This window comes from Drosophila nasuta, chromosome 3 (assembly GCF_023558535.2).
Source record: "Drosophila nasuta strain 15112-1781.00 chromosome 3, ASM2355853v1, whole genome shotgun sequence".
NCBI classification, from domain to species: domain Eukaryota; kingdom Metazoa; phylum Arthropoda; class Insecta; order Diptera; family Drosophilidae; genus Drosophila; species Drosophila nasuta.
In genome coordinates, this window is record NC_083457.1 from 23,573,571 (window position 1) to 23,587,506 (window position 13,936).

At 31.3% G+C, this 13,936-nt stretch overlaps 3 protein-coding genes across 4 annotated transcripts; all 3 read left to right on the forward strand.

The window, feature by feature from the left end:
• Positions 1 to 1,553: 1,553 nt before the first annotated feature.
• LOC132791413 (uncharacterized) lies at positions 1,554 to 4,543 on the forward strand. 2 transcript variants are annotated; one of them, XM_060800311.1, is made up of 3 exons: positions 1,554 to 1,791; positions 1,857 to 2,053; positions 4,089 to 4,543. In XM_060800311.1, the coding sequence occupies exons 1-3, from the start codon at positions 1,674 to 1,676 to the stop codon at positions 4,143 to 4,145; spliced, it is 372 nt and encodes a 123-aa protein (XP_060656294.1). In that variant the 5' UTR covers positions 1,554 to 1,673; the 3' UTR covers positions 4,146 to 4,543. The 2 variants fall into 2 exon arrangements, with proteins under 2 accessions (XP_060656294.1, XP_060656293.1); XM_060800310.1 differs by lacking the exon at positions 4,089 to 4,543 and adding an exon at positions 2,131 to 2,951 and having other exon boundaries at positions 1,857 to 2,060.
• A 2,349-nt stretch (positions 4,544 to 6,892) lies between these two features.
• Positions 6,893 to 9,651, forward strand: LOC132788104 (uncharacterized). Its single transcript, XM_060795422.1, has 4 exons — positions 6,893 to 7,130; positions 7,196 to 7,399; positions 7,470 to 7,972; positions 9,610 to 9,651. Exons 1-4 carry the CDS (start codon positions 7,013 to 7,015, stop codon positions 9,649 to 9,651), a joined length of 867 nt encoding a protein of 288 aa, XP_060651405.1. The 5' UTR covers positions 6,893 to 7,012.
• Positions 9,652 to 11,898: 2,247 nt separating this feature from the next.
• On the forward strand, positions 11,899 to 13,708 carry LOC132790252 (uncharacterized). The gene is made up of 3 exons (XM_060798731.1): positions 11,899 to 12,473; positions 12,539 to 12,742; positions 12,813 to 13,708. The coding sequence occupies exons 1-3, from the start codon at positions 12,353 to 12,355 to the stop codon at positions 13,103 to 13,105; spliced, it is 618 nt and encodes a 205-aa protein (XP_060654714.1). The 5' UTR covers positions 11,899 to 12,352; the 3' UTR covers positions 13,106 to 13,708.
• Positions 13,709 to 13,936: the final 228 nt, after the last annotated feature.

The following is a 13,936-nucleotide window of genomic DNA, read 5'->3' on the forward strand; positions in this document are numbered from 1 at the left end:
TGTTTTGATAAAAATATAAATATAGAAACTTTGTAAAATTTAAATTTGTTTTTTTTTTGTGAATAAATTTCAAAGCAGGTGCTCTCTGTCATTAGGCTTTCATTGACCTTCATCTCTCGATCACTTGAGAGTCAGGCTAGCAATCACCAATGTTCGAAAATTTAATAGAGACTTTTTGAACTATATCATAGCCTTGCGCAGTGAAAGACTTTTACTCTGCTGTCTGTGATAGCGATCCTACGATTTAACTTTAGTATAATATAATAGCTAGGAAAAGTGCTCTACCTTATGAATTGATTTGTCTACATTTATTATAATCAATAATTTGCTTAAGAGTATAATGAAATCGGCTATAAGCTTCTGTTGATTGCTATTTGAGTTGATATAAACAAATGTTGAAGCACGTGGTAATAGCCTACTTTCACAACATTTAACAACATTTTATTCTTCCAATTGCTCGCATTGCTATTTTACGGCTCTCTTGCTCTTTCGCTCTTGGAGTTGATCAAAATTAATATCTTTCAAACGCTATCTTGTTACTCACCAACTCAGTGACCTGTCTACGTAGAGCACTTGATTAAAGCGGCTGCTTTTAATTTAGTTTCGCACATTTTAATTTAATTTTTCACATTTGCTGCAATCGGCTATGGATTTATGAATAATTAGATAATAAACAATTAAAATTGCTTGGTTTAATCATTCTTACATTCCGAGTATTCTTTGGAGGTAGTTCTCTGGCTACTTTATATAAGAAAATTATTAATTGAAAAGATATAGCAATTGTCTGCAGACTAATGCATCATATGAGTATATTATTTGTTTCGTGGTTTACTTTTGATAAATGAGGATAAAAAATAACTAGTTATCTGTAAGTCCTAAAATAAGAATAATGGCGTGTTAAGAGTCAACTTATTCTTATAACTAATATGTGGATTCATAATCTATTTTAAGTTCCAGTTTTGGAACTTTCACGTAAAGTCAAAAAAAAAATGCTATAACAATTTTTTGCGGATCATTTGCTTATAAGTAACAAAAGTAGGCCAACCACAATTTAGATATGTTAATTCTTAAAGAAGATTCCTTTAAGTTTCTGAAAATTATTTTTAGCTTGGCTACTATACTAGTTAATTCCCCATCTTCTTTTTAACTTTTTCCCAACATGTATTTTCTAATGTTCTTTATAACAAGTGATTTTAAATCAATTTGGTTTTGGGTTTCATTCACAATAATATATGAAATCATATAAAAATTAACTTCAGATATAATGTAAGCGTAATTGTTGTGTCACGAAGTCTATAATCAATGTGCCTAAAATGATTTTTTTGTGAGGGTATGCGCAATTCTAGTAAAAGTATTTTAATCGAATATTGTTTTGCTAACTGAATAGATTCCACATCATGTGCTCGCTCTAGACAATTGGGCAGTGTACAGCTCTTGCTTATCACCTCGCTCACTTATTCGCTCTTTCTTTCTCTTCCTCTCTCTCGTTATGTATATGTTGCTGATTTCATTCGTTGATATCTCATAGAGCTTAGAAGAATGTGCTCTGACATCAGTCTACATGAAGCTACCTTTCAGGTTGGCTGCTTTTCAATACTGTCAGCTAAGTAAAAGTGAAAAGTAAACTATTAATTAATAAACAGAAACACGAAAACAGTTCATTACCATTGATAATGGTTAAAGAGACGAGTGACATTAAGATGTGGGCAGCTTTAACAGCTCAAGTTAGTGTGGCCTACTCGATAATCTGCATTGGACTCGAAATCATCGCTGCGGCGGATCTTTTCACAAGTTAGCCATATTCACCTATCTCTGATTAACCATATAGGCATATGAAAAACAATTATGTTTTTCAGTGGGAATGTTGGTGATATGGTTTATACTCTACCTTATAAATATATGGATAAACTTGGTCTTTTCGGGAAAATGCAGCAATTGGGGAAAGAGCGATATAATAATCTGGTTTGCTATCACATCATTTATATTAATCATTCGACTCGCATGCACCAACTACAGCCACTTGAGTATTGGAGTCTGGGTATTCACAATTATTGTAAATAGTAAGTACCTTAAAACTTAAAAAAAAAAAATAAAAGCAATTAATTTATATTTCCTAATATCTATTCACAGTTTACATGCTATTTGTTCTTTTTGTAATATTCTCATTGGGTAAAAAAATGGATAATCCAACTACAGACATTAGAAGCAGTTTAACTTCTGACCCAGATAATAATATAATAATAAGTGCGACGGCGGTTGAAACTAATATTGAAGATCTGTCAGATAATCTTCGTTCCGCTATACGCTCTTATCACTCCAACTTACACAATGATTCTCCCAGTGGTGGTGTAATTGGTTCAAGTTGTAGTAACATAAATTGTGATTCCCAGATTGTTTTTTGTTACACCTCCAACTTTGGATAACTTAAACGACGAGTCCCAGAATGATTTAGCAATAGCACCAAGTTATGGCGTATTAAACACTGATTCTCAGAATTTGGACAGATCAGGTGATATTAACAATATTTTTAATGCAAGTGATCCTCCTCCAAGCTACGATGACGTTATGAATCGTAAGAATGAAAAGGAAAAAAAATAAAATTATCTTATATATTGTTGATATCATAACTGCCAAAGTAATGAAATATATTTTTGCGAATTGATTTAATAATAATACAATAATAATAGTATTTCATAGGCCAAGAACAACAATGAACCTTGCAGCGAAAGAAGCTATCTAGGTATTTCAAAAAAAAAAAATGATCCATTATTATAAGCATGTTACGTAAAATCCATAATGTCACAGTGATAATAATTGTAATGCTAGTAGAGTTCACTGTTGATAAAAAAAAATTATAACGAGTTATTTGTCAATACTCAAGTACTACTTCAATCCACTTATCAAGAATAATTTACTAGAAAACAGACCGACACTCCACGTATGTTACAATAATGTCAAAAATTTTAAAATATTTGTAATTACTTTATAGCTTTTAATATTGTATTTTAACAATAAATATAAGAATAGAAATTTTATAAATTTAAATTTGTATGTTGTAAATAAATTCCAAAGCATGTTTTTGTTCCCATTGGCCCCTCCTTGCCCTCTCTTTGAATTAACCTGACGCTTCCGCTCTCTTGACGGGCTGACCAGTTATACGCTCACCAAAATAATTCAAACTTTTACTCTGCTGTCTATGGTAGCGATCTTAAGTTTCAACTTCAATATGATCGCTTTGCAAAGTCTCTATTTTACTTTGCGAAAATATGCAAAATTATATTCCTATTATGTAAAATTTTGTTCGTCAGAGTAAGTTGATTGCTGCTGTTGATTGCTTTTTTTTGATAATACTTTTTATCAAAATTTAATTCTTTCTCTCCTAAATTCCCTGCAATATATTTGGATTTATCAATATTCTGTGGAGAAGGAACAAAAGTTTTTAATTGCAATTGTATGTATTGAATTGAATATTGATTTCATTCAACGCTATCTCATGAGACTTAGCAAAATGTGCTCTGACACCAGTTTACGTAGAGCTTTCGTTCAGATTGGATTCTTCTCAAAACTGTCAGCTAAACTTAATGTAAAAAGTGAACTAGTAAATATAAACAGAAACTCGCAGAAATTCCTTATTATTCCGACAATGGCTGACATAAGGATGATGGCAGTTTTAACAGCTGCAATAAGTATATTCTACTCCATAATCTGCATGGCAATCGAATTTACCAATGTGTTGGATCATTCCGTAAACGGTTAGCCATACAAACCTATCTTTAATTGATATAATGCATATGCAAAATAACTATGTCTTTCAGTGGTAATCGTAATGACATGGTTTACAATCTACCTTATAAATACGTTGATAAATTTTGGAATGTTTGGAACGGCTTACAATACATTTAAGAAGGGCCGTTTAATATTTTGGTTTGGTTACACGTTATTTTAATTAATCATTCGACTCGTGTGCACTAACTACACTCACTTGAGTATGGTAGTTTTGTTATTCACAATTGTTGTAAATAGTAAGTTTCTTAAAATTTTAAAAAATTGAGCACAAGAAATTAATATATATCAATATTTCTTTACAGTTTATATGCTATTTGTACTTTGGGTGTGTGTGTGTGACTAGTGTTATTGATAAATAAAATGGATAATTCAACTACAACAGACATTAGAAGCAGCTTAACTTCCGTCGCAGTTAATAATGAAATAATAAGTGTAACTGCGGATGAAACAAATATTGAATATCTATCAGATAATCTTCGTTCTGCTATAGGCCCATATCATGACGACTTACACAATGGTGGTCGTGTTCTAAGCTCAAGTTCTAGCATCTTAAACAATAATTACCAAATTGTCTTTGGTACAGCCCCAACTTTGGATGACTTAAATAACGATTTTGTCGAATTAAACAATCATTCTTACAATCTGGCCAGATCGGCTGATATTAACATGACTCCGAATGCGAATAATCCTCCTCCAAGCTACGATGATGTTTTGACTCCTAAGAATGAGAAATTATAAAATCATATTTTGTTGACATTCCGACAGCTAAAGTAATCAAATATTTTTTTTAGTAATTAATTAAATAATGCCACCAAATTATATATTAGAAAAGCCAGTAACAATAACGAACATGGAAACGAAAAAAGGAATCTAAGTATTTATAAATTTTGAGTAAAAGCAAAACAAAGCCTGAAACCTACCAAAAGCTACAAAGTGCAAAATATACCAAATTGTCAGTAGAATCAATTTTGACCAGAAGTAAAGAGGCGTTTTTCCCGTACAAAAGTATTTTTTAAACAACTTCTACAATTTGTTTATGATCGCAACCAAATTTTCGAAGTTTATAGAGACTATAATTCATTTAATAATTACAATTTTATCGACTAGGGGGGAGTGGTAGTAGGCGTGTCAAAAATTTGAAACAAAAATGAGCTGCGGGCTATATCGTCTCGGCTGTTGACGCTGATCAAAAATATATATACTTAATTGGGTCGGAGATGCTTCCTCTGCCTGTTCTATACATTTCCTGAAGTCACAAAATTTTAATACTCTTTTACCCTATGGGTATAATATAAAGAATGATCCATTTTTATAAGCATGTTACTTAAAATCCATAATGTTACTGTGATAATAATTGCAATGCTGTCATAGTTCAATTAAACTGATGACAGAGATAATCCAAAATGAAATTAAGACGAACTATTTATCAATACTCAAATACTCAATCCACTGAATAAATATAATTTTCGATTGTACTGACGTATGTGTTTATTAAATAACCTCAGGGAAAAGCCTTTAGTATTATTTATTTAATTACTTTTAATTATTTTATATCTTTTTATATTGTGTTTTGATAAAAATATAAATATAGAAACTTTGTAAAATTTAAATTTGTTTTTTTTGTGAATAAATTTCAAAGCAGGTGCTCTCTGTCATTAGGCTTTCATTGACCTTCCTCTCTCGATGACTTGAGAGTCAGGCTAGCAATCACCAATGTTCGAAAATTTAATAGAGACTTTTTGAACTATATCATAGCCTTGCGCAGTGAAAGACTTTTACTCTGCTGTCTGTGATAGCGATTTAACTTTAGTATAATATAATAGCTAGGAAAAGTGCTCTACTTTATGAATTGATATGTCTACATTTATTATAATCAATAATTTGCTTAAGAGTATAATGAAATCGGCTATAAGCTTCTGTTGATTGCTATTTGAGTTGATATAAACAAATGTTGAAGCACGTGGTAATAGCCTACTTTCACAACATTTAACAACATTTTATTCTTCCAATTGCTCGCATTGCTATTTTACGGCTCTCTTGCTCTTTCGCTCTTGGAGTTGATCAAAATTAATATCTTTCAAACGCTATCTTGTTACTCACCAACTCAGTGACCTGTCTACGTAGAGCACTTGATTAAAGCGGCTGCTTTTAATTTAGTTTCGCACATTTTAATTTAATTTTTCACATTTGCTGCAATCGGCTATGGATTTATGAATAATTAGATAATAAACAATTAAAATTGCTTGGTTTAATCATTCTTACATTCCGAGTATTCTTTGGAGGTAGTTCTCTGGCTACTTTATATAAGAAAATTATTAATTGAAAAGATATAGCAATTGTCTGCAGACTAATGCATCATATGAGTATATTATTTGTTTCGTGGTTTACTTTTGATAAATGAGGATAAAAAATAACTAGTTATCTGTAAGTCCTAAAATAAGAATAATGGCGTGTTAAGAGTCAACTTATTCTTATAACTAATATGTGGATTCATAATCTATTTTAAGTTCCAGTTTTGGAACTTTCACGTAAAGTCAAAAAAATGCTATAACAATTTTTTGCGGATCATTTGCTTATAAGTAACAAAAGTAGGCCAACCACAATTTAGATATGTTAATTCTTAAAGAAGATTCCTTTAAGTTTCTGAAAATTATTTTTAGCTTGGCTACTATACTAGTTAATTCCCCATCTTCTTTTTAACTTTTTCCCAACATGTATTTTCTAATGTTCTTTATAACAAGTGATTTTAAATCAATTTGGTTTTGGGTTTCATTCACAATAATATATGAAATCATATAAAAATTAACTTCAGATATAATGTAAGCGTAATTGTTGTGTCACGAAGTCTATAATCAATGTGCCTAAAATGATTTTTTTGTGAGGGTATGCGCAATTCTAGTAAAAGTATTTTAATCGAATATTGTTTTGCTAACTGAATAGATTCCACATCATGTGCTCGCTCTAGACAATTGGGCAGTGTACAGCTCTTGCTTATCACCTCGCTCACTTATTCGCTCTTTCTTTCTCTTCCTCTCTCTCGTTATGTATATGTTGCTGATTTCATTCGTTGATATCTCATAGAGCTTAGAAGAATGTGCTCTGACATCAGTCTACATGAAGCTACCTTTCAGGTTGGCTGCTTTTCAATACTGTCAGCTAAGTAAAAGTGAAAAGTAAACTATTAATTAATAAACAGAAACACGAAAACAGTTCATTACCATTGATAATGGTTAAAGAGACGAGTGACATTAAGATGTGGGCAGCTTTAACAGCTCAAGTTAGTGTGGCCTACTCGATAATCTGCATTGGACTCGAAATCATCGCTGCGGCGGATCTTTTCACAAGTTAGCCATATTCACCTATCTCTGATTAACCATATAGGCATATGAAAAACAATTATGTTTTTCAGTGGGAATGTTGGTGATATGGTTTATACTCTACCTTATAAATATATGGATAAACTTGGTCTTTTCGGGAAAATGCAGCAATTGGGGAAAGAGCGATATAATAATCTGGTTTGCTATCACATCATTTATATTAATCATTCGACTCGCATGCACCAACTACAGCCACTTGAGTATTGGAGTCTGGGTATTCACAATTATTGTAAATAGTAAGTACCTTAAAACTTAAAAAAAAAAAATAAAAGCAATTAATTTATATTTCCTAATATCTATTCACAGTTTACATGCTATTTGTTCTTTTTGTAATATTCTCATTGGGTAAAAAAATGGATAATCCAACTACAGACATTAGAAGCAGTTTAACTTCTGACCCAGATAATAATATAATAATAAGTGCGACGGCGGTTGAAACTAATATTGAAGATCTGTCAGATAATCTTCGTTCCGCTATACGCTCTTATCACTCCAACTTACACAATGATTCTCCCAGTGGTGGTGTAATTGGTTCAAGTTGTAGTAACATAAATTGTGATTCCCAGATTGTTTTTGTTACACCTCCAACTTTGGATAACTTAAACGACGAGTCCCAGAATGATTTAGCAATAGCACCAAGTTATGGCGTATTAAACACTGATTCTCAGAATTTGGACAGATCAGGTGATATTAACAATATTTTTAATGCAAGTGATCCTCCTCCAAGCTACGATGACGTTATGAATCGTAAGAATGAAAAGGAAAAAAATAAAATTATCTTATATATTGTTGATATCATAACTGCCAAAGTAATGAAATATATTTTTGCGAATTGATTTAATAATAATACAATAATAATAGTATTTCATAGGCCAAGAACAACAATGAACCTTGCAGCGAAAGAAGCTATCTAGGTATTTCAAAAAAAATGATCCATTATTATAAGCATGTTACGTAAAATCCATAATGTCACAGTGATAATAATTGTAATGCTAGTAGAGTTCACTGTTGATAAAAAAATTATAACGAGTTATTTGTCAATACTCAAGTACTACTTCAATCCACTTATCAAGAATAATTTACTAGAAAACAGACCGACACTCCACGTATGTTACAATAATGTCAAAAATTTTAAAATATTTGTAATTACTTTATAGCTTTTAATATTGTATTTTAACAATAAATATAAGAATAGAAATTTTATAAATTTAAATTTGTATGTTGTAAATAAATTCCAAAGCATGTTTTTGTTCCCATTGGCCCCTCCTTGCCCTCTCTTTGAATTAACCTGACGCTTCCGCTCTCTTGACGGGCTGACCAGTTATACGCTCACCAAAATAATTCAAACTTTTACTCTGCTGTCTATGGTAGCGATCTTAAGTTTCAACTTCAATATGATCGCTTTGCAAAGTCTCTATTTTACTTTGCGAAAATATGCAAAATTATATTCCTATTATGTAAAATTTTGTTCGTCAGAGTAAGTTGATTGCTGCTGTTGATTGCTTTTTTTTGATAATACTTTGTTATCAAAATTTAATTCTTTCTCTCCTAAATTCCCTGCAATATATTTGGATTTATCAATATTCTGTGGAGAAGGAACAAAAGTTTTTAATTGCAATTGTATGTATTGAATTGAATATTGATTTCATTCAACGCTATCTCATGAGACTTAGCAAAAATGTGCTCTGACACCAGTTTACGTAGAGCTTTCGTTCAGATTGGATTCTTCTCAAAACTGTCAGCTAAACTTAATGTAAAAAGTGAACTAGTAAATATAAACAGAAACTCGCAGAAATTCCTTATTATTCCGACAATGGCTGACATAAGGATGATGGCAGTTTTAACAGCTGCAATAAGTATATTCTACTCCATAATCTGCATGGCAATCGAATTTACCAATGTGTTGGATCATTCCGTAAACGGTTAGCCATACAAACCTATCTTTAATTGATATAATGCATATGCAAAATAACTATGTCTTTCAGTGGTAATCGTAATGACATGGTTTACAATCTACCTTATAAATACGTTGATAAATTTTGGAATGTTTGGAACGGCTTACAATACATTTAAGAAGGGCCGTTTAATATTTTGGTTTGGTTACACGTTATTTTAATTAATCATTCGACTCGTGTGCACTAACTACACTCACTTGAGTATGGTAGTTTTGTTATTCACAATTGTTGTAAATAGTAAGTTTCTTAAAATTTTAAAAAATTGAGCACAAGAAATTAATATATATCAATATTTCTTTACAGTTTATATGCTATTTGTACTTTGGGTGTGTGTGTGTGACTAGTGTTATTGATAAATAAAATGGATAATTCAACTACAACAGACATTAGAAGCAGCTTAACTTCCGTCGCAGTTAATAATGAAATAATAAGTGTAACTGCGGATGAAACAAATATTGAATATCTATCAGATAATCTTCGTTCTGCTATAGGCCCATATCATGACGACTTACACAATGGTGGTCGTGTTCTAAGCTCAAGTTCTAGCATCTTAAACAATAATTACCAAATTGTCTTTGGTACAGCCCCAACTTTGGATGACTTAAATAACGATTTTGTCGAATTAAACAATCATTCTTACAATCTGGCCAGATCGGCTGATATTAACATGACTCGAATGCGAATAATCCTCCTCCAAGCTACGATGATGTTTTGACTCCTAAGAATGAGAAATTATAAAATCATATTTTGTTGACATTCCGACAGCTAAAGTAATCAAATATTTTTTTAGTAATTAATTAAATAATGCCACCAAATTATATATTAGAAAAGCCAGTAACAATAACGAACATGGAAACGAAAAAAGGAATCTAAGTATTTATAAATTTTGAGTAAAAGCAAAACAAAGCCTGAAACCTACCAAAAGCTACAAAGTGCAAAATATACCAAATTGTCAGTAGAATCAATTTTGACCAGAAGTAAAGAGGCGTTTTTCCCGTACAAAAGTATTTTTTAAACAACTTCTACAATTTGTTTATGATCGCAACCAAATTTTCGAAGTTTATAGAGACTATAATTCATTTAATAATTACAATTTTATCGACTAGGGGGAGTGGTAGTAGGCGTGTCAAAAATTTGAAACAAAAATGAGCTGCGGGCTATATCGTCTCGGCTGTTGACGCTGATCAAAAATATATATACTTAATTGGGTCGGAGATGCTTCCTCTGCCTGTTCTATACATTTCCTGAAGTCACAAAATTTTAATACTCTTTTACCCTATGGGTATAATATAAAGAATGATCCATTTTTATAAGCATGTTACTTAAAATCCATAATGTTACTGTGATAATAATTGCAATGCTGTCATAGTTCAATTAAACTGATGACAGAGATAATCCAAAATGAAATTAAGACGAACTATTTATCAATACTCAAATACTCAATCCACTGAATAAATATAATTTTCGATTGTACTGACGTATGTGTTTATTAAATAACCTCAGGGAAAAGCCTTTAGTATTATTTATTTAATTACTTTTAATTATTTTATATCTTTTTATATTGTGTTTTGATAAAAATATAAATATAGAAACTTTGTAAAATTTAAATTTGTTTTTGTGAATAAATTTCAAAGCAGGTGCTCTCTGTCATTAGGCTTTCATTGACCTTCCTCTCTCGATGACTTGAGAGTCAGGCTAGCAATCACCAATGTTCGAAAATTTAATAGAGACTTTTTGAACTATATCATAGCCTTGCGCAGTGAAAGACTTTTACTCTGCTGTCTGTGATAGCGATTTAACTTTAGTATAATATAATAGCTAGGAAAAGTGCTCTACTTTATGAATTGATATGTCTACATTTATTATAATCAATAATTTGCTTAAGAGTATAATGAAATCGGCTATAAGCTTCTGTTGATTGCTATTTGAGTTGATATAAACAAATGTTGAAGCACGTGGTAATAGCCTACTTTCACAACATTTAACAACATTTTATTCTTCCAATTGCTCGCATTGCTATTTTACGGCTCTCTTGCTCTTTCGCTCTTGGAGTTGCTCAAAATTAATATCTGTCAAACGCTATCTTGTTACTCACCAACTCAGTGACCTGTCTACGTAGAGCACTTGATTAAAGCGGCTGCTTTTAATTTAATTTCGCACATTTTAATTTAATTTTTCACATTTGCTGCAATCGGCTATGGATTTATGAATAATTAGATAATAAACAATTAAAATTGCTTGGTTTAATCATTCTTACATTCCGAGTATTCTTTGGAGGTAGTTCTCTGGCTACTTTATATAAGAATATTATTAATTGAAAAGAGATAACACTTGTCTGCAGACTAATGCACCATTTGTGTATATTATTTGTTTCGTGATTTACTTTGGATAAAAAATAGTTAGGTTTTCGTAAGTCCTAACATAATAATAAAAACAAATCAGCCTTTGGCGTGTTATCAGTCAACGGTAGAATGTATTCTTATACCTAATATGTGGATTCATAATTTCCCTTAAGTTCCAGTTTTAGAACTTTCGCGTACAGTTAAAAAACGCTATAACAATTTTTTGCGGATCATTTCCTTAAAAGTAACAAAAAAAAAGGTCAACCACAATTTAGATATGATAATTATTTAAAAAGAGTCCTTTAAGTTTTTGAAAATGTTTTTTAGCTTGGTTACTATACTAGTTAATCTCTATCTTTTTCTAACTTTTCCCCAACATGTATTTTCTAGTGTGCTTTTTAATATGTAATTTTAAATCCATTCAGATTTGGATTTCATTCACAATAATATATGAATTCGAATAAAAATTAACTTCACATCTAATGTAACCGTAATTGTTGTGTCACGATGTCTACAATCAAAGTGTGTGACTGTGGCTAAAATTAGTTTTTTGTGAGGGTATACGCAATTCTAGTAAAAGTATTTCATCATATATTGTTTTGACAACTGAATAGATTCCACATCATGTGCTCGCTATAGATACTTGGGCAGTTTTCAGCTCTTGGTTATCACCTCGCTCACTTATTCGCTCTTTCTTTCTCTTCCTCTCTCTTTATGTATATTTTGCTGATTTCATTCGTTGAAATCTCATGGAGCTTAGAAAAATGTGCTCTGACACCAGTCTACGGAAAGCATTCGTTCAGATTGGCTGCTTCTCAATACTGTCAGCTAAAGTTAAAGTTAAACTAGTAATTATAAATAGAAACACGAAAACAGTTCATTACTATTGAGAATGGCTGAAGAAACGACTGATATTAAAATTTGGGCAGCTTTAACAGCTCAAGTTAGTGTGTGCTACTCAATAATCTGCATAGGAGTCGAATTCATCAATGCTGCGGATCTTTATACAGGCGGTTAGCCATATACACCTATCTCTGATTAACAATATAGGCATATGAAAAACAATTATGTTTTTCAGTGGGAATGTTGATCACGTGGTTTGCACTCTACCTTATAAATATTTGGATAAACTTGGTCTTTTCGGGAAAAAGCAGCAATTGGGGAAAGAGCGATATAATAATCTGGTTTGCTATCACATCATTTATATTAATCATTCGACTCGCATGCACCAACTACAGCCACTTGAGTATTGGAGTCTGGGTATTCACAATTATTGTAAATAGTAAGTTCCTTAAAACTTAAAAAAAATAATTAAAAACAATTAATTTATATTTCCTAATATATATTCACAGTTTACATGCTATTTGTTCTTTTTGTAATATTGACATTAAGTAACAAAATGGATAATCCAACTACAGACATCAGGAGCAGCTTAACTTCTGACCCAGATAATAATATAATATTAAGTGCGACGGCGGATGAAACTAATATTGAAGATCTGTCAGATAATCTTCGTTCCGCTATAGGCTCTTATCACTCCAACTTACACAATGTTTCTCCCAGTGGTGGTGTAATAGGTTTAAGTTCTAGTAACTTAAATTGTGATTCCCAGATTGTTTTTTGGTACAGCTCCAACTTTGGATAACTTAAACGACGAGTCCCAGAATGATTTAGCAACAGCACCAAGTTATGGCGTACTAAACACTGATTCTCAGAATTTGGACAGATCAGGTGATATTAACAATATTTTTAATGCAAGTGATCCTCCTCCAAGCTACGATGATGTTATGACTCGTAAGAATGAAAAGGAAAAAGTATAAAATTATATAATATAATGTTGATAAGCCAAAAGCAAAATTATTTAATAATACTACTATAATAATAGTATTGGATAGGCCAAGAACAACAATGAACCTCGAAGCGTAAGAAGCCATCTAGGTATTTCTAAAAATAATTGATCCATTATTATAAGCATGTTACCTAAAATCCACAATGTCACAGTGATAATAATTGAAATGCTGGTAGAGTTCACTGTTATTAAGATAAATCAAAATCAAATTAGAACGAGTTATTTGTCAATACTCAAGTACTACCTCAATCCACTTATCAAGAATAATTTACGAGAAAACAGACCGACACTCCACGTATGAGTGTATTAACTAACCTCAGGTAACAGCATTAGATGTGATGTTACAAAAGAAATAATGTCAAAAATTGTAATATATTTGTAAATTCTTTATAGCTTTTAATATTGTATTTTAACAATAAATATAAAAATAGAAATTTTATAAATTTAAATTTGTATGTTGTAAATAAATTCCAAAGCATGTTTTTGCCTCTCTCATTAGCTTATCTTTACCATCCCTCTCTTTCAATTAATTTGTCGCTACCGCTCTCTTGACGGGCTGAGCAGTTCTACGCTCACCAAAATAATTCAAACTTTTACTCTGCTGTCTATGGTAGCGATCTTAAGCTT